The following is a 20,484-nucleotide window of genomic DNA, read 5'->3' as shown; positions in this document are numbered from 1 at the left end:
CACAATGAGAAGGACGATGACGATGGTGGTTGTGGCACCTGGCCTGACATGATGCTCTTTGTTTCGATCAACAAGGACGACAAGGAGAATGACAATGGCGGCGGCAACAATAACGAAAAAATGATGCTTTTTTCTAACTTGCTGCTTATTCCTTACGGACAGACGAGATGAAATTGGGGACGGAAAAAAAATTGTGCTTACATATATACAAATGATTTAGATGGGTTTATAGCCTAACCCAATCCAGCGCGTAAAAACTAGCTAGTCAAGCGGTTTGGTTCATTGGGATACCCAGGTTGTACGTGAACACCTCTGCATAAAAGATCATTCCTAAAATATTTCTACCGTTGGCCTCTCTACATGGAGAAAATTGTTAGTGTGCCATCTTCAAATATGGGTTTCACCGGAATGTTGTCTTGCATTTTGATTTTGCTAAATTACCAATTTCAAATAGACATTGCACGTTAGAGTGCCATTTGCCATATAAATAGACTGAAATGTCCTCGTTCTCTGTTTCTCTTTCAACTCCGATGGCCTTGCTACACTGGCTTGAACCGTCATCGTCACGTGCTGCTGAAAAGGGACATGGACGAGTACACTACACCTAGCCAGCCCACCGCTGGCACCCCATCGTTTAATTGTGCACCGCCAAGCTGTGCAGTCCGGCTTTTCTATCAGCACGACGTGAAGGCCGCCATGACGCACGGAGTGCCAAAGAGAGACATGTGCGGGGAGTTCGCAGGATGACGACAGATGTATTATGGAGATGGCTTTGATTAGGCGGCACAACTAGGAAGTGATGTGGGTTGAGCTGATGAAGTGGAGCGCAGTGCATCGTCGGTGAGAGTGATGGTGGTCATGGCATTCGGTGGTGCTGCCGACAAACACATTGACGTGTTTAAAGGAAAGGAGAAGTGATGTTCAAGTGAACTTTTGTTTATAATAGTATTCGTATAGACAATGTTTAAAATGATAATTTAACGATATATAACAATAGACGGCACAACTATGAGGAAACCCTTGTTGAAAGATGGCAAGATAGCAATTCTATCCTCCACCTTTTGCTGCCGCTCTCGCCATACCGACTCGTGTCGCACGGTCGCGCAGTCGCACCGTCGCGGTTCGTCCCACGATCCCTCGTGGACTCGATCCAACCGCTCTCCTCCATCAGTGCCCGAGTGCTAGACCGGTGGGACCCAACGCCACACCACCGGCCGCCGCCGCCGCGCCGCCATTCGCGATGCTCCGCGCCGCCGTCTCCCGCCTGCGCGCGCACCTCCACCCCCACCCTCACGCCCACCACCACCACGGCCTACCCTCCGTGACGCCCGCTCCGCTCCGCTCCCTCTCCACCCGCTGGGGCAAGCGCTCCTCCCCGACCGCGTCGCCGCCCGCCGACTCCGACGACGAGGGCTCCCCGCGCGGCCTCTCCCTGCTCCCCCGCGACCCTGAGCGCCCGCCGCGGCTGCTGGTGGTGCAGCCGCGCCTCCGCCCGGGCTCGCTCCTCGACTCCAAGCTCGCCGAGGCCCTCAACCTCGCCAACTCCCTCGAGGAGCCGCGCGACGGCTTCTACAAGGAAGGTCTCGCCGCCAAGGGCGCCCCGCCCCACCTCGTCGCCCAGAACCCCTCATCCCGCGGCCGCTCCCATGTCGGTATGTGGCAATCTTTTGTTCATTTCCAGCGGTTAACTCAAGCGGGAGTGTATTTAATCGTAATTGTATTTCGAAGGTTTAGGTCTTTTCTGCATGCCGGCATGCGATATGCAGCGATTTTTATTTAAATTCTGGCACACCTGGGGTTTGTTGTGATAAGATTATTAGACGAGCACTTTTAGCATTGTATGAATGAAGGGCGAATTGTAAGGCTTGAATCTGATTGTTTGAATTTTACTTATAAGATTATTAGATTAGCACTTTTAGCATTTTATGAATGAAGGGCGAATTGTAAGGCTTGAATCTGATTGTTTGAATTTTACTTATAAGATTATTAGGTTAGCACTTTTAGCATTGTATGAATGAAGAGCGAATTGTAAGGCTTTAATCTGATTGTTTGAATTTTACTTATAGACTGAGCTTTTTGGATGGCACATACTAGAGGGCTGTGCATACAGAGTTGGGTGAGATTTGCTCATGAGTACTCATATAGGCGCATTACTCTACCTATTCTTCTGTCTTGAGAAAACGGGAAATAAGGCTGGCTAGATTGGCTTGAGGTTATTTCTAATTGCATCTGTTAAGGTTAGGGTATGCTTAGTGATGCAATACATTCTATAGATCTGCCAGTTATTTTTACTGGAAATGGTATAAAATAAGTCATGTTTCTTTGGAAGACCCTCATTGGCATTTCTATGTTGCTCTGAAGATGTGGTTGTAGTACATTTTCTTAGTGGTGAAGTTGATTTGTACCTTTGAGTCTTTAATCCTTTCAAAATGTCAAAATTATTTTCTCCTGAGGTGCTAACCACTTTCTTGCTAAATATGCGTAGTTTTTTGTTTGCAATGTTTGAACTTCATAACCCAGACTGAATTTTCTAGAGTTCGATCAATAAGCAAATAGGTGAAGTCTTGAGCTTCACTGGTTGACACTTCCAGCTGTGCTATCAAGTAACTTTATTTGTTAGAACTTTTTGCCAGCATTTGTATAGTTCTATACTTCTGTTCACCTAGGAGAGTCTTTCGTCGGCTTTTCTTGGATTATAGGATTTAACCTTATGTGACAACTTGTCATACAGATAAATTTTTTGGACCTGGAACTGTGGATAATGTTAAGTGCTACCTGAGGACATCGGAATCAGAGGTGCACTCTTTATTTGTTTCTTGTACATAAACATGACTACGGTGTAACTTCATTTGTAGTTTTACACCCCGGATGATCCATTATATATTCCATTTGTGTTGTGATCGCACTTGCTTATGCTTTCTTTTCTATTGCACGGTCAATTCCGACATGTATGATATATGAAGGAAAATATTCCAGTATGCCTTAAGCGCCATTTATCTGGTATTCCTTTGAATCTAACAGGAAGGAGTAGATGCAGTTTTTGTTAATGCAATTCTCACTGGAATCCAACAAAGGAACTTGGAGGCAAGTGCTCCTGCTTATTTTTTGTTAGATTTTGTCGAAGTTTCAATTATTGTGCCGCATTCTGAATTTCTGAGCCTCCTGTCCTTTTTGTTCATGATGATATCTTATTTTGCAGGTTGCCTGGGGTAAGCCGGTTTTAGATCGTGTTGGGCTTATAATTGAGATATTTAATGCTCACGCTGAAACAAAAGAAGCAAAATTACAGGTCCATTCCATTTTGATATCTGACCAAAATGTCACTCTTGTCAGATCTTTTGAGTGCATGTATATGGTTCTCTTTGATGCATAATATTCATGGAAATATGCTGTGACATTTGGATATTTGTTTAATTGCTCTATTGTTTTGCTTGGCACAGTCAGAGTTAGCAGCTCTCATGTACATGAAGACTAGACTTGTCCGTGTCCGTGGTCCAGGTGGACGATTAACTTTTGGTTCGAGTGGTGAAGCTGAAGTTGTAAGTGCTCGAGGGTATGTCTGCTCTTAATCATAGTCAGCGGTGGTAAAATATTGTTTGATGAATGATGAGCAAAATTTAATGTGGATGCCATCTTTGGTACAATGATATTGTAATGTCAAGGATGAACTTTAACCTGTGCTGGTCCACATTTTGAAACATGGTAAACTTGCATGTTCTTGTAGTTGATTTCAACCTGCAAGATTTCAACATTTAAATTGTACTTATACACTTATGTAGTGACATCAACATTGCTCTTTGTTTATATCGTTTAGAATTATGAACTCATTTTTTATCATGCACAACTGGATAATCATGCATATTCCTGGTACGGTTGTAACTGCAGAAGATGAAATTCCCACTATAAGAAAATGATCACTATGGTCACACTGGTTTTTAACTATTTTTGGTGCAAGAACTAGAGTGTTATGTCTTTTTTTTTCTTTATGTTGTGGATACATTAGGGCATAGATTTAGCATGCTAATGTAAAAGTGGTGCTGCCATTGTTTCCTTATCAATTAGTTCAAGTACGATGTACTTGCTGGTATAGTTCTAACATAGCTGCACAGGTCCTTCAGAGAAACATTATTATGTGGCTGTTGCATGTTCATTTTGGTATGTGCCTCGTGTGATTTGCTAGTTGAATACGTAAATTTGTTATGCATTTGATAACATGAAGTATTCAAATTCAAAATGGGCATAGATCCACTTGTCAATCTTCATTGTTATTACTTGTTTTGTTTGTATTTACTATACACAGTTTTAAATGTGCATGGAAATAATTGAAGCTAGTATAAAAAAGGAAGTTGACATACATTTCCTTTTGTCATCACTGTGCTGATGTTGTAGTTGCTAAGAATTTGTGGCCATCTTAAACACATTTTTGTTGAAATCTTATTTCTTATTGTGTCTAGTGTCCTGATCTTGACTAATTCACTGTTGTGGCTTTTAGGAGAGGAAGTGGGGGACGTGGCTTCATAAGTGGTGCTGGTGAAACAGAACTTCAACTACAGCGGAGGAGGTGCCTAACAGTTGATTGATAGAATCTTGTTTGAACCTGATTTTTATCAGAAATTTCTCATCGTTTTTCCTTTTACTGCATCTCGTGTAGAATCCAGGAATGCCGTGTCAGATTGTTAGCTCAAATTGAAGATGTACGTCGAACTAGAGCGATACAACGCTCAAATCGAAAACGGCATGGCAACTCATTTGGTCAAGAGCTTGTAACTGTTGCTGTTGTTGGCTACACTAATGCAGTACGTTGATCTGCCATTGCAGTTCTCTCCCTTAATATTGGACAACCATTTTCTATGCTCTTCCAGAAATACAGCGAAATATATCTGAGCTTTCTACAAACTCCTTCCTTTGATGCTATCTTTTACAGGGAAAATCCACTCTAGTGAGTGCACTTTCTGAAACTGATCTATACAGTGATGACAGGTATGATGAGAACTTTTCCCTGTATAGCTTACTATTTTAAATGTGCACTGTGTAGCCAAATCATTTTACTGTTTCCATGCAGGCTATTTGCTACAGTGGATCCCCGCTTACGCAGTGTGATCCTCCCATCAGGGTACCTTAATAGATTTTTCATTCATCTATTGTATGTCAGTAGATTTGATTTGTGATTAGTGCATGTTCAGTATATAATCTTTTTTTTTTGTCAAATGCTATTCAGGAGAAAAGCACTTCTTAGCGATACTGTTGGCTTCATCTCAGACTTGCCTGTGCAGGTAGCTTTCTTGATTTAATTTTGACCTTGCAGATTGTTTTGACACAATCGTGGATTTAGCGTCTACCATTTTGCATACAAGTTATTAGTTTATTTTGCATAGTTTTGTACTCTGCCAACAGCACTGCTGGCACGATTTAAAGCGAAACCATCTGTTATGCCGACCTCTGCTAAACCCCAACATTCACCTTACTATAAAGATTTGGTTAATACATTTTTTTAAGAAAATGCTGCAGAGAGGCTTGTATTACATTGTGCTACTAGGTTAGAACTGTGCAGAGTTGATAGTAAAAGAGAGAAAAGAGCTGGCACTGCAAGTTAGTTGCAAGTATGTGGTTTGAAGTTCACATATTCATTACTTCCTAGTTTCTCTATTATCTTATCTCTTAGATTGAATTATCTTAGGAATGCTCTTTTTAACATGAGGTCTTAGCTCATGAAGTGCTAAGCAAGAGTGACCTGAAATTCCTTACTCTATCTCTCCCTGCCCTTGTGGTGTTGCTGCCAATCACAGCACTATCATGCCACTTTGGTCTAGGCCTCCAGGGGAACCTTAATGATGCATGAAAGCCTTTTTCAACTACTGTGGTGACAGTAATAATATAGTAACCTTTCTTGTGCAGCTAGTGGAAGCATTTCATGCTACTTTGGAAGAAGTTGTTGAAGCAGATATGTTAGTGGTATGTATAATTAACTTATCTCCAATTCATTTTTTATTGGCATTCATAGGTTGAAGATGGCTTCTGTCGAGGAGTGATCCTCTCTAGCGGGAGATCGTGAGATCCCCTTTAGTGAGTTCGGCCGGGGGAAAAGGCTCGCGTGGGGAGATCGCGAATCCGCCCTCAATGCTACTAAAACGCGTGTGGGCACTAAGATTATACAGGTTCGGGCTGCTATGGAGCGCGATACCCTACTCCTGTGTGTGAGATTATGGCTGAGTGTTACAAGGGTTCCTAAACTCCGGAGAGCGCTCCCACTTCTCTTCTCCTAGAGTTCAGGCTTACTGAGAGTCGCTCCTTTTCTCGGTGGGCAAGGTCCTCCTTCTATAGTTCAAGGGGATACCGCATGCACCGCCTCTACCTACTCTTCTACGAGAGGGGGACCCACTCTACCTTGACCGGACTGCGACCTGTGCCTTCGCCCGGAAGCTAAGCAGCAGTCCGTCCTTGAGCGGGACCCAACGCACCCCCCCCGCCTGACACGGGGGACAGCCCTGTCATTCCCTCATAAATGGGTGAAGACTTGTGGCGATCCTCCTCTCACGGAGGGAACTCCGAATGACGTTTCGATGGGACGGGACATACCTACCTCCACTTCGCCGGATACAGAGGCGACGTGGGGGCACTGCCGCCCGTTCAGTCGAACGTGACCGGCGACAGGCCGGTCACAGACTAGTCAGACCCGATTGACGTGGATCAGTGGTGCGGCACCGCACGTCCGTCCTTACCGCATTAAACGCGGTGAGGGATAGTTGGGGTGCCGCGCATTGATGGCTGTTCAGCCTGGGCTTCCTCCCCTCGCTCCCCCCGCCACATAGCAGCTGGGGGAGGGCCTCGGGGCAAGGCAACGCGAGAGCTCGAGGGGCATGACGTGGCACCCCGAGGCCCCCCAGCCGCTTCTGCGACCTGCGACTCACGAGGTGCGGGGGTAGGGCCAGGCTGTAGAGCCATGTGGCTGGATGGGAAGGTAACTTCCCCTCACTTTGCATACCCCCGGGCCCATATCTCCGACAGTAGCCCCCGGCACCACGTCGGACATCGGCCTTGTGAGGGCAGTCTGACGTGGCGCCTCACGTCTTCCCGTGCCGAGGTTGTGGGCCCGACGGGGAATCCTGACGGTTGCCGCCGCGCGGCCAGGCTGGCGCATTAGCCATAATGGCGATTTGACCGCCATTAACCGCGCTGATGATGGGGGCGCCTAAGGCGCGAAAATCGGGGGGTCGACCAGACCACGCCCAGAATCGTCAGCCACGCCGCCTCGACTCCCTCGCCTGCCAGGCACGCGACGGGACCGACGGCGGGCCCGCCTAATCCGCGCCCACGAACATCGCACGCCCCGCGCTGAGTGTGCCGCTGACAGGTTCACTGAACGCGGGGCGCGGATTCAGTGGGCGACGTGATGAGTGGACGCGAGAAACGATGAGGCGCATGAATCGAGGAGACAACCGCGGGGGCGTGAAACGAGGAGACGAGCGCGGGCGAGGCGGGGATAAAAGGATAAGGGGGCGAGTTCGTCCCCTTCTTCTCGCCGACTGCTCGCCCGCTCACTCGTTCTTCAAGCCCCATCGCTTCTCTCGCTCCACGCCATTCTGTACACCAAGCTCCTCGTCGTTTCCCCGCCGGTCACCATGGCCCATGACGCTGGTGACGCTGTGCTCCCGGCGTCGCGCATCACGGCAGAGATGCATCTTAGCCTCGTCCGCAAGATCATGCCGGAGGACGCCGCCGTGAGGGTGGGGGAGTCACGGCCGCGGCCGTGGTATCCAGAGCGATCCGTGCACCTCCTGTCCTTCGCCATGGTGGGGTTGATCCCGCCATTTTCCAGGTTCTTCCATGAGGTTTTGGATTTCTACGAGATTCAAGCCTTGCATCTCGCACCCAACGCCGTGATGACGCTGGTCATCTTCGCGCACTTGTGCGAGATGTTTGTCGGGGTGCGGCCGACGATGCGGCTGTTCCAGTCCTTCTTCATCCCGCAGCTGCAGCAAGGCGCGGCGGTGGGAGGATGCTACCTCCAGCCCCGGCCGGGAATGGCGGGGTAGTACATCGAGAGCCACCTCTGCAAGAAGTGGGAGGATTGGAAGAAGGATTGGTTCTACACCGCGCTACCGGATCATCCGCGACTTCGGCTCCCCGTCGGCCCTCCTGAACGATCCGCCGCGTGGTTGGCAGTTTCGGAACTGGGCGAGGAGTACGACGCCGTGCGGGATCGCCTCAGGGGCCTGCGAAGCTAAGGCTTAACGGGGGCGATGGTGTTCGGCGACTACCGCCGTCGCATCGCGCCTCTCCAGGAGCGGTCCCGCGGCGCGTGGGAGTATACTGGGCACAACGATCCCATGCGCACCCACGTGGGTGAGCGCTGGGACTGGGGCGAGGAGGACGCGAAGACGGTGATCCGGCGAGTGCTGGGCCTGGACACTATCAAGCAAACGCTGATTCCGGACGGGATCCTCCCCCTCTGCAGCGACCGCGACCGGGAGAGTATCCTGGCTGTGATGTCGGCAGTCGGTGCTGGCAGGGGTCGGTCCCGCCGGAGCGGCGCCGGTGGTGGCGGCGACGGCGCGGGTAGCAGCGGCGCGACCGTAGGCGGCAGCCGGGCCGGCGGCTCCGGCGGGGGCGTCGGCTCCTGGGCGCCCGGTCCGAGCCATGGACCCGGGGGGGACTCGGCCGGCGACCCGAAAGGGAAGCGGAAGGCGTTCGAATCTCGGCTGCCTTCTCCCCCGCGTGGAGGGGGCGCCGAGCGAACGGCGGACCGACCACCGGCGGGCCACAAACGCCCCGCCGCGTCCGAGGCTGGACGGAAGAAGCGGCTCCGGAAGATAGGGCAAACGGAGCCGTGCCGGGGGAGCTTCATCGAGCCCCGGAAGTGGACCTTCAAACGCCCTCCTCGCAGGAATGATCGCCAGCATCCGACTCGGTGCTCTCTATCCATCTCGGCCTCCTGTTCCTTCCTCTTCTTTTTTTTTTAACGTGATTGGGGTTCTCCTGTAGCGGGATTCCTTCCCAGGGGGTCTCGGCGTCCGATCCCTTGTAGGGGTCAAAATCCGAGCGGTGGGATCGACCGGGACCCGGCCAACCCGGTGTCACGGGGCCTTCGCAGTACCCTGGTGGGGCCCCCGGGCCACACGCCGGGTCTGGTTCCGAGCCCGCCACAGCCGAGGTGCAACCATCCGCGGGTGATAGCAACGGCGACGGCGTCCCCCCGGGGGCGATCCCGAGGGCGCGACCTACGAGGAGCGCCACTCGGGGGCGGAGGCCAAAGCAGGTCGTGGCTCGGAGTCCGAGGTGGAACACGCTCCGGGGGCCGAGGCGGGGCACGGCCTGGAGGCTGAGGCCGGGGGCGGGCCCGAACTCGAGGCCGAGGCCGAGTCTGCCCGAGGGGCCGAGGCGGGGGGTGACGGGGGCAACCGTTCCCCTCTGCATTTGGGGCGTCCTCGGGGCTGGCCGCGCGGAAGAGGGGCCGAGAGCAGCCCCCAGTCTCGCGGGGGGTCCAGCAGCACTCCGTCATCTCGGGGGCGGACCGTCTTTTTCTTCTCCGACTCCCGTGAGCATGGAGCCACTCCTGCAGGTGCTCGCCGCTGCCGACTCCACCGTCCTGGAGGGGCTCAATGCCCAAGTTCAAGCCCTAGCGGACGAGCAGGCGGCCCTGGAGGTGGAGTGGGCGCAGCTCGCGGCGGACCGCGCGCGAGTCGATGAGGGGCGCCGCGCCGTGGACGACATGGTGGAGGTGGGGCGCAAAATGCGCCAAGCCCAACTGGCGGAGAACTAGGCGCGCGAAGAGACGCTGGACTCGGTTATGCGGGAGACGGAGGAGGAGCGGCAGGCGGTGCTTATCTCTTCGAGCGTACTGGATGAGGCGCTGGGCGACATTCGCTTGCAGTACGAGGCCCACGCCGAGGATCTGGCGAAGAGGGTCGAAGACGCCCGCGGAGTCCTCGACGCGGCTGCTGCCTAAGAGCGGCGGGCGTCGGAGGTCGACGCCTCGCTGCGGGCTCGGTTGGCGGCGCTCGAGGCCAATCGCAAGGCCTTAGACGAGTGCGCCCGCTCCGCGCAGGAGTTCGAGGCCACGATCCATCGACGGATTGAGGTCCTCGACCGTAACCAGTGCGAACAGGACGGGCGCAGTCGGGAACAGGCGCAGTGAGCCCGGGAGCTGGAGGAGCATGCTCGGGTGCTGGAGGAGCGGGCGCGCATGCTAGACCAGCGCGAGACCACTTTGGCCGCCCGAGAGAACGGCGGCCGAGGCGGAGTCCTCCCTTCGCCTCCGCCAGGAGGCCGCAGCCGAGCGCAACCAGACCACCCTTGCCGCAGAGGCTTCGGTGGCTCATCGCGCGAAGGGGTTGCGGCTTCGGGAGGAGGCGTGCCGAGAACGGGACACCGCGCTTGCCGCACGCGAGGCCGAGGTGAATCGCCGCGAGGTGGCGGCGCGTCGGCTGGGCGAGCAACTCGCGAAACGCGAGGAGGCCGTTGCCGGGCGCGAGGCCCGGCATTTAGAAGGTGCCCGCGCTGAGCGCGCGGCGATGGCGGCGAGGGCTTCCGAGCTGGAGGCCTGGGAGAAGGAGCTGGCGGCAGGCGGGCAGCCCGGCGGCGCGGAGTTGATGAGCCAACTCACCGCGGTTCAAAGCACCCTCGCCGACCTGCGGCTCCTGGTGCAGGACCAAGCTGGAGAGATTGCGGCCCTCCGCCTCACCAACGAGATCGGACCTGGCCAACTCTCCGACGCCGTCGAACGGCTGGAGTGCGCGGGGCGCCGGGTAGGCATCTCCGTGCGTCGGGACAGGAAGCTCCCGCCCACACAGCCGGCACTCGCGCTCCGGCTGGACGGGATGGCTGCGGATTTGGAGAGGCTGGAGGAGGAGGTCGGCGAGGTCGTGAAGTCGTTGTCGGCTTCTTTGGCGCGGGCTGCGGTGGAACTGGTCCTCGCAAGTCATCAAGCTCGCGACCCCGACTTCGTCCTGTGGCGCGCGCTCGAGGACTTCCCCCCGGGGACCGAGGCGAGGGCTCGGGAGCAAGTCCAGGAGGCGGCCGACGCGATCGTCTCCAGCTTCGAGGGGTCGGCCCCTCGGTTCAACCTTGCGCTTGCTTCAGACGAGGGGAGGGGAGCGAGGACAGTGGTGGCGATGACGGCGGCGAGGACTGGGACGAGGTGGTCAGCGGCGCCGGACTCGGGGTCCCGGGCACTCCGTGACTATCCCCGCTTTTCTTCTTTTATTTTGTTATGTGCTCGCGGTGAACGCTTCAAACTTTAGGTCATCGTGCCATACTGTTTGTAAACAAAGCTTCTCCTTCGCGCCTTTACATTCTTGCTTTCTCCTTTGAATGTCTGCGGCAAAGAAAGAAGAAGAAACCAAAGCGAACGTATTCAATTGACTTTCTTATGATTAAGTTGCCGTTCTTACCCTCTTTATGTCCCTCCTCGGGCTTGTTCCGGTGAAAAGGGAAACTCACGCTCGGCCCGTGGCACCTAGGTGGCGAGGGGCAATGCCGTCGCCCCGAGGGAGCTGCCTAGCAGGTCTGGCCAGACCGAGGCTACGACGACCGGGGGTCGGGGATGGCCGTGTGTAGGCCCTTCCGAGCCCCCAGGGTTCGCCGCAGCCCGGGGCGCGGCCCGCGTTTAGGCTCCCTTTCGGCGGTTTTCAGGTCGCCCAACGCCACTTAGGGTCCGGGATAAGCGCGAATCATCCTTTGAAGCAGGACGAGCCATAGGAAGGAGTAAGAAAGGGCGCGCAATAGCCTCCGCTTGAGCGGAAAAATTTATTGCTGGGGAAGGGAAAAGATACAACATAATTAACAGTGGTAGCCCTCGGCCAAGCCTGCACAAGCCGAAGGATGTGCGGGGGTTATGCCTCGGGAGGAGACTAGAAAACCGAGTTTGCCCGCCGGCACACTGAACACACTTTTCGGGGTTCAGTTTCATGCGCGTGGACCTAAGACTGTCGAAAGTCTCAGCCATCCTGCAACAACGTGTCCTGGTGGCGTGTCTTTACCACCAGGTCATCGACATACGCCTCTACATTGCGCCTATTGCGCCCTATTTGATTACTCAAAGTAATGCGAGTCATGCGCTGAAAAGTAGGACCTGCGTTCTTGAGACCAAAAGGCATAGTTGTATAATAAAGGTTTCTACAGGAGTATTGAAAGCAGTTTTTTCCTCATCTTCCCTAGCCATGCGGATCTGGTGATACCCGGAGTAGGCATCTAAGAACGACAAAAGGTCGCACCCCGCAGTGGAGTCGACTATCTGATCTATGCGCGGTAAAGGGAAGGGATCCTTAGGGCATGCCTTGTTGAGGTCCGTGCAGTCGATGCACATCCGGAGCTTGCCGTTGGCCTTCGGGACGACCACTGGATTTGCCAACCACTCTGGGTGGATGACTTCTCGGATGAAGCCGGCCTCCAGGAGCCACGTCACCTCCTCTCGGATGAAGGCTTGCCGCTCCGGGGCTTGGCGCCGTACTTTCTGCCGGATGGGTCGCGCATCCGGCCGCACGGCGAGGCGGTGCTCGATCACCTCCCTAGGGACCCCGGGCATATCCGACGGCTTCCACGCAAAGACGTCGGAGTTCGCCCGCAGGAAGGAGACGAGCGCGCTTTCCTATTTGGCGTCCAAGGTACCGTTAATCTTGGCGGTCTTGGATGGATCATCGCCAAGGGGAATCTCCTTGACGGGCACCTCGTCGGCCGAGGCGAGGCGCTTCTTGGAGGCGCGGGACGTGGAGGCCTTCGGGACCTGCGGCTCCGTGGCTGCCGCCAGGTTGTCGGCACGCTACTCTGCGCAGGCGAGGGCGACCTTGACATCGCCAAAGACGGTGATGGGGCCGCTGGGGCCCGGCATCTTCATCTGGAGGTAGGCGTAGTGGGTGGCGGCCATGAACTTCACCAACGCGGGCCTGCCCAGGACCACGTTGTAGGGCAGATTGAGGTCCGCCACATCGAAGTCAATCCGCTCGGTACAGAAGTTGGTGGAGTCGCCGAAGGTCACCGGGAGCTAAACGTGACCCAGAGGCCACGTGTCCCGAGGTCACGCCGATGATCGGCAGTGACGGCTGGAGCTTCATCCCCGGGGCTTTGAGCGCGTCAAAAGCAGCCGGGGAGATGATGCTCAGGCTAGCCTCCCCGTCAACCAGGACACGCTTCATCTTGACGTTGTGGATGGTTGGGGAGACCACGAGGGCCAACTTCCCTCCCCGAGCGAGCATTGTTGGATGGTCGCTCTGGTCGAAGGTGAGCTTCACCTCCGACCAGCGCGCCTTCCGTGCCGCCTTGTGAGTTGGGACGGCGGCCAGAAGCTCACACCTCGTGACCTTGAAACCGCGGCGGGAGGTGTGAGCGCAAGCCTCCCTGTCGAGAGTGGCGACGGTTCCCTGAGGTATCTGGAATTCCAGATCCTCGCTATCATCGCCGTCATCGGCGGGGGCCTTCTTCTTGGCCTCCCCTCGCCAGTCATTGGCGGGGGTCGCGGGGGCTTTGCCCTCCCGTCGATTCTGCCGCTTCTCATCGGCTTTCCGAAACCGCTCGACCAAGTTCTTGACCGAGCGGCAGTCGGCGAGGCTGTGCTGATAAGTGTTGTGCACCGAGCACCACTTGTCTGCCGACCGACCCTCTCCGGAGGGAGCGGTGGAGCTCGGCTTATCGCCGGTGGCTTTTTCCTTGCGCGGGGCCCGTGAGGGCCCATCGGCCGCAAGGACGTGGCCCTCGTCGTCGGAGCGGGCTGGCTTCCTTTTGCCCCTCGTATCTCGCCGCTTAGAGCGGGTAACGGATTCGGGGGCAGCCGCAGCTGCCGCGCCGGTGCTAGGGGAGTTCCAGGCCCACGCCTCCTCCTTCCGAGCCACCTTGTCCGCCAGCTTGAAGAGCTCGGCGGTGGTCTTGGGCTCCTTGGAGGCGATCTTCTCTAGCATGCGATTGTGCCGCACGCCGTTCCGAAACGTATAAACGATCGCGTGAGCCGGAATGCACGGAATAGTGTTGCGGACCTGGCAGAAGCGCTGTATATACGAGCGGAGGGGCTCATCGTCCTTTCGCTGCAGAGCATGCAGGTCCGTCTCCTCTCCTGGGCGGGGGTACGTGCCCTAGAAGTTCGTAATGAACTGCTGGCACAGGTCCTCCTAGGAGTGGATGGAGTCGGGGGGCTGGGTCATGAGCCAGTCGCGCGCCTGACCCTTAAGAGCCATGGGGAAATAATTCGCCATGACCCGGTCGTCCCCCCCCCCCCCCCCACCCCCCCCCCCCCCCCGCCGCCACGATGATCGTGGTATAGATCTGGAGGAACTCGGAGGGATTGATGCTGCCATCATACTTCTCCGTGAGGTTGGGGCAAAACTTCGGGGGTCACCGGACATTCCGGAGACTCACAACGAAGGCCCTACAAGCAGTCCCTCCAGGGGTGAACGTGGGGGGCGGGCCGCCTCGCGAGGAGGAACGCGGCACTCCAGACGAGGAGGCGCCTTCTCCCATGCGGGCAGCGCGGCGCTCGTCCCGGTGTTGCTCGATGTTGATTCGAGCGTCCTGCTCCTCGTAGAGGTCATCGTGATGCCTCCGACTTCCCGAGGCCCCCGACGACGTTGGGGCCGTGGATCGCCTCAAGGCCGTGGCCGACCGACGGGCCCTCCTCCTTGCTGATGAGGAGAGGGTGGTGGGGGTACGTGACGTACCAGTGGCGGTGGAACGGCCACCCGCGGTCAGCTGTCGCTGGGCAGTGGTGACCAGGTTGGCGACGTCACCAACCTGAGGATGCTCCGCGTTCACCGGAGGATGCCGTAGAAGGGCTCCCGCCGCCTGAAGCGCGCCTCGGGGCGAGTCACCGTCGCCGTATGTCAGGCGGCGACGTGCTCCGACGCGCCGTGGCCTCCCCCCGCCGGGAGGCGGGGAGAGGGCCGAGCCACCCGACCGGGTGGGATCCTCCCTCCGCGGGGGGTCGCGACGGGGCGGAGTTCGCCAGTTGCGGCGACGGTGACGGGGGCCGCGACTCCCGCTAGCATCCTCACTCCCGGAGGGAATGGGGGTGTGCACCACCACCTCTTCCTCCAAGACCTCGACCATGATCGTCGAAGGTAGAGGAGAACTTGGGGCGGAAGGAAACGACTTCCCTTTGAAGCGCGCGAATTCCTTCTACCTGGCGCGCCAGCTGTCGAGGAGTGATCCTCTCTAGCGGGAGATCGTGAGATCCCCCTTTAGTGAGTTCGGCCGGGGGAAAAGGCTCGCGTGGGGAGATCGTGAATCCGCCCTCAATGCTACTAAAACGCGTGTGGGCACTAAGATTATATAGGTTCGGGCCGCTATGGAGCGTAATACCCTACTCCTGTGTGTGAGATTATGGAGTGTTACAAGGGTTCCTAAACTCCGGAGAGCGCTCCCACTTCTCTTCTCCTAGAGTTCAGGCTTACTGAGAGTCGTCCCTTTTCTCGGTGGGCAAGGTCATCCTTGTATAGTTTAAGGGGATACCGCATGCACCGCCTCTGCCTACTCTTCTACGGGAGGGGGACCCACTACCTTGACCGGACTGCGACCCGTACCTTCGCCCGGAAGCTAAGCAGCAGTCCGTCCTTGAGCGGGACCCAACGTCCCCCCCCAGCCTGACACGGGGGACAGCCCTGTCATTCCCTCATAAATGAGTGAAGACTTGTGGCGGTCCTCCTCTCACGGAGGGAACTCCGAATGACTTTTCGATGGGACGGGACATACCTACCTCCACTCCGCCGGATACAGAGGCGACGTGGGGGCACGGCCGCCCATTCAGTCGAACGTGACCGGCGACAGGCCGATCACAGACTGGTCAGACCCGATTGACGTGGGTCAGTGGTGCGGCACCGCACGTCCGTCCTTACCACATTAAACGCAGTGAGGGACAGTTGGGGCGCCGCGCATTGATGGCTGTTCAGCCTGGGTTTCCTCCCCTCTCGCTCCCCCGCCACATGGCAGCCGGGGGAGGGCCTCGGGGCAAGGCAACGCGAGAGCCCGAGGGGCATGACGTGGCGCCCCGAGGCGCCCCGGCCGCTTCTGCGACTCGCGAGGTGCGGGGTAGGGCCAGACTGTAGAGCCACGTGGCTGGATGGGAAGGTAACTTCCCCTCACTTTGCATACCCCCGGCCCATATCTCCGACAGCTTCTAAAATCTTTCCATTGCTAGTTTAATAACAAATAGTTCTTCAGCCATGTACATTTTCTTTTCAGAAATTGTTTTAAGATAAATTACTTAATAAAAAAAAGAGAAATAGAGTTGATTGTATGTCTCTTTATTTGCATTGGTGCAGCATGTATTAGATTCTAGTGCTCCTAATATCGAGGAACATCGTTCTACTGTTCTGCAAGTATTGCAACAGATTGGTGTTTCACAGGATAAAATCAACAGTATGATCGAAGTTTGGAATAAGGTTAGTAGTGAAATTTAATTTGGCTGTGACTGTCACACTTGCATGGTGAATTGTTGGTAGCATGGGTTTTCATGTAACTTGACTTTTTTATGGTGTTTCTTCAGATTGATATTGTGGACAACAATGATAATGATGTAACTGATGATATTGAAGATGAGATTTTCCTGACCGAAGGTGAGGAGGATAAGGAGGAAGAATTATTTTCTGAAAACGATGTGCCTGCAGAAGAATCATCATTTGAGTCCTTGGATGATGGAACAGACTCCGAATATTTATCAGAGGAAAATTTGGAAGGCAACAATGGTGAAATATCATCCTCACTTGAGCCTAGTGAGATGAGAGCAATGAACTCAGTATCATCATCATCAAAAGATTGTTTTGGAGAGCTTTGTGGTCCAGAAACTATTAGTACAGATAGCTGCAGTTCAACACAACCAATGTCCACTTGTCATGTGAAAACTTCTGCAGTGACAGGGACAGGATTGCAAGAGTTACTGGAGCTAATAGATAAGAAACTAACCGAGCGGCAAACTATTGTGGAGAGAAGCTATGGGCCTTTTGATAGAAAATGGAGACCATCTTCTTCTGTGGTTGGTGAAAAGGCCGCAGAACAGTAGGTATGTTATTGCCTTTTTTCTAAATATGTCCACCCATTTCTGGCTTTATATGCAATGAATATGCAACTTTGCATGATGTCTTCTTTATAGTTCAGGTTAAACAGATTAAGAAATGTTTAGATGTTAGTTCTACATAATCTTTGGCCTTCTACAATCCACCAGTAAATAAGGTTTGTGGTTTTGAGTCTTGACTATGGGGGGGAAGCCTTCAGGCATAGCATAACCAGGTTTTATTTAACTTGTGGATTAGTATGAGGCAGAGATATGAGGGGAAAAAAACTGTGGTGTACTAAAAAAATATCGATTTTCTTAATTCTGTTATGAACTACTACGTGGACCAGTGAAGATTAAAGTCACATGCATTGACCCAGAGTCCTTGCTAAAGTTTACATATGTTCTGCATATAGCTATAGAGCCCTTTGCCACAGTAAAAACAGTTACCTCCTGAAACTAAAGCTGTGTATAGTACAACCCTAACGATGGTTTACATTAAATGACATTTAGTTTTGCCTCCCTCAGCACAGTTAATTTTTTTAGTTTTCAATGTATTTTGTCATATTTCTTTTATGTTCTACTGCTATATGAAATTCGCATACTAATATTTTCAGCATTTGATTCATGTGGCAAAGAGCCAAGGAGTGGTTCGAGGCACATCGGCTGCTTGTATCTTCTCGCTCCATGTGCCTGACATTTCAGGCCCGAAAATTGCCACCTGAGTCGTCCCATCAAGGCAATGCCCGATGACTTGGTTGGCAAATTCGAGAAAAAAGTTTTTGCAGAAAGTTGGCGCAGTTTGGAATGCTGGAATTTTTGTTTATGCCTACAGGAATTGAAGTGATCCTCGTGAAAATCGTTCTACTAGTACGTCCCGAAGAGGACTTTCTCCTTACATTAGTACATTACAGGTGTTTATACTCAGTCAGTTTGCTGGAGAGTTTAGTTGGATGATGCGGAAGTAATAAAGCTGTCGTGTATGTATGATATTCAAAGCAATCATCGGTAGCTTGAAAATTCTCAGGATAGAAGTTTAACCCAATGCATTACTCGACAGCCTTTAATTCGGCATGACTAATTCTTGTGCTTGTATTTGGCCTATTCGCATCGTGAAGGAGATTGTGCTTTTAAAGAGATTCAGTAATCAGTCTGCTCCACCAGGTAAAACTTTGCTGTTGGAAGCCTGTTTTCACGCTGTAGTCCAGACTTTTGCATCCATGTGATCTCTTGCATAATTTTTTCTTCCGTTGAAAACCTCAAAATCAACTCAAATTAAGCTTCAAAAGTTAAATCTTATTTGCAACTGATAAGCCAAAAAGCAGACAATGAGAGAACTAGAGTTGGTAGTGATTGCTAGCCTTCACTCATCCGACCTATTCATACTCGTGCAAAAACAGTATATATGAACAATGATAATGTGATTTATGATAACAAATCAGCTTTGTTTAATAATAGTGGGGGCAAAGAGCGAAAATGTTGCGCTAGTTAATGCGATTTTCATTATCCCTTTTTTTTAGAAATCCTACGACGAAACATAATGTTTTTACAGCAACTTAGTTACACCCACAGTTGGAAAGGAGATTTTCTAAGTAAATTTACAAGGGATGTTTACTTTGACGTCACACCGCCTTCTTTACACGAATTAACTTAAATCTCGTAAAAAAATATTTGGAAAATCCTTTATTACAAAGAAGACCTAAGTAGAGTTTTTTTTTGCAAGCATGCACTGCATACTACTTTCTCCGTTTTACAATGTAAGTCATTCTAACATTTACCATATTCATATTGATATTAATGAATGTATATATATATATATATATATATATATATATATATATATATATATATATATATATATATATATATATATATATATATATATATATATATATATATAGTAAATTTGTTTGGTGCTCCATGGTGCCCGGGCACCATTGTTGAAATTGAGTATATACCTAATTCAAATGAGTATGAAACTTTTTCAATTACTTAGATATTAACATTAGCTACTTTACTAACTAGTTCAAAGCAAGTTTGAACTGAATTTGAACTTGTTTTTGTTAGATTTTGATTCTAGGTATATAGCATCCATACATATAATTAGTTAGGTATGTAATCATGGATTGTGAAATAAAGTTAAATCTGAGTTGTTTTGTTGATAGGTATAGGTATGAATCGAGTTATTATAACTAGGTATATACTCACAATTTGAAAATTTTGAAAAATTTGAGTGATTTTGTGTATTTGATATCATGGTGCCCGGGCACCATGGTGCCCCATATGAGTGTCATATATATATATATATATATATATATATATATATATATATATATATATAGATCCATTAACATTAATATGAATATGGGAAATGCCAGAATGACTTACATTGTTAAACGGAGGGAGTATTTCAGAGGAGGCTTAAGTTGACAAATTTAGGATTTGTTTGGTTCAATATATTATCAGTACATGATACTTCCTCCATTCAATAATATAAGTCACAACTACTTTTTAAAGTTGTTTCATAATATAAGGCGTGCATGCATGCATGTCATTAACTAGCACATATTTTCCACTCAAATATTATTATTTAAAGCTTCCACCATCAAGATCTCTAATTTTATTGGGTGTATGCATTCTATTTATTAGGGTAATTCAAACTATAAGTGATAATAATTATTTCTTATTCTTTGGGTTAAGGGTGGTTGTGCCTTATACTCCCTCCATCTACTTTTGATAGTCATATTTCATCTTGACACACAGACCAATGATAAGTGATTCTACTTATCATCCATTTAAACATGCTACTAGTCATTCCTCGTAAACAAGCGATTCATTAATATTTACATTTCTCGATGTCCATGCAACAAATCTTGTGTGGAAGAATGGAGAATCATGCATTAAATCTGAGAAAGTCATTAAGATGATAGGTTGTTGGATTGAAATATGCCTATCAAAAATAGATTTTTCAGATTTGAAAATATGACTATCAAAAGTAGATGGAGGGAGTATTTTGGAATGGAGGGAGTATTAGTAAATAGAATATGATCTTGTTGGATTGAGTAATATGCAATCATAACTCCCCAATGTACTTTTGAAGAACAGTGAGAGATTGATTAAAAAAAAGAACATTGAGAGAAGATTTGCCTCATTTTCCACGCGCATGCTTCCCGAACTACTAAACGGTTTTATAAAACAAATTATATAAAAAAGTTGCGTTAAAAAATTATACAAATCATCTTTTCTAGTTCAAAATAATTAATACTCAATTAACCATATGCTAAAGATTCACCTTACGTATTTTCACTCCACGTAGTCAGCACATACCACATTTGAACTCTTCTGGTCCTAATTCTACCTCAGTTTTTTAAATAGATGATGACTTTGATTGTTAACACATATTTAACATTTATTTTATTAAAAAATTTACATAATTATTATTTATTCTGCTGTAAGTTGTTTTGTCACTAAAAATTTTTTTGGGGCATATTTTAAGTATGATTTATATCTTATGC

At 51.1% G+C, this 20,484-nt stretch overlaps 1 protein-coding gene across 2 annotated transcripts; it reads left to right on the top strand.

The window, feature by feature from the left end:
- Window positions 1–1,166: 1,166 nt before the first annotated feature.
- Window positions 1,167–18,112, top strand: LOC4333978 (GTP-binding protein At3g49725, chloroplastic). 2 transcript variants are annotated; one of them, XM_015777220.3, is made up of 14 exons: window positions 1,167–1,652; window positions 2,732–2,796; window positions 3,022–3,084; window positions 3,200–3,289; window positions 3,441–3,553; window positions 4,493–4,561; window positions 4,652–4,796; window positions 4,925–4,980; window positions 5,063–5,113; window positions 5,219–5,273; window positions 5,896–5,952; window positions 16,242–16,361; window positions 16,466–16,978; window positions 17,608–18,112. In XM_015777220.3, the coding sequence occupies exons 1-13, from the start codon at window positions 1,241–1,243 to the stop codon at window positions 16,976–16,978; spliced, it is 1,809 nt and encodes a 602-aa protein (XP_015632706.1). In that variant the 5' UTR covers window positions 1,167–1,240; the 3' UTR covers window positions 17,608–18,112. The 2 variants fall into 2 exon arrangements, with proteins under 2 accessions (XP_015632706.1, XP_015632707.1); XM_015777221.3 differs by having other exon boundaries at window positions 17,587–18,112.
- The last annotated feature ends 2,372 nt before the right edge of the window (window positions 18,113–20,484 follow it).

This window comes from Oryza sativa, chromosome 3, assembly GCF_034140825.1.
Source record: "Oryza sativa Japonica Group chromosome 3, ASM3414082v1".
Taxonomy (NCBI): domain Eukaryota; kingdom Viridiplantae; phylum Streptophyta; class Magnoliopsida; order Poales; family Poaceae; genus Oryza; species Oryza sativa.
This window is presented reverse-complemented; position numbering and strand designations above follow the sequence as displayed.

What these genes read in the sequence shown, in the direction of transcription:
- LOC4333978 (XM_015777220.3), top strand. Translation starts at nt 1,241, where the DNA reads ATGCTCCGCGCCGCCGTCTCCCGCCTGCGCGCGCACCTCCACCCCCAC. An exon ending in GATCTATACAGTGATGACAG is followed by an intron (nt 4,981 to 5,062) that starts GTATGATGAGAA and finishes GTTTCCATGCAG; the next exon opens with GCTATTTGCTACAGTGGATC. An exon ending in TGATCGAAGTTTGGAATAAG is followed by an intron (nt 16,362 to 16,465) that starts GTTAGTAGTGAA and finishes GTGTTTCTTCAG; the next exon opens with ATTGATATTGTGGACAACAA.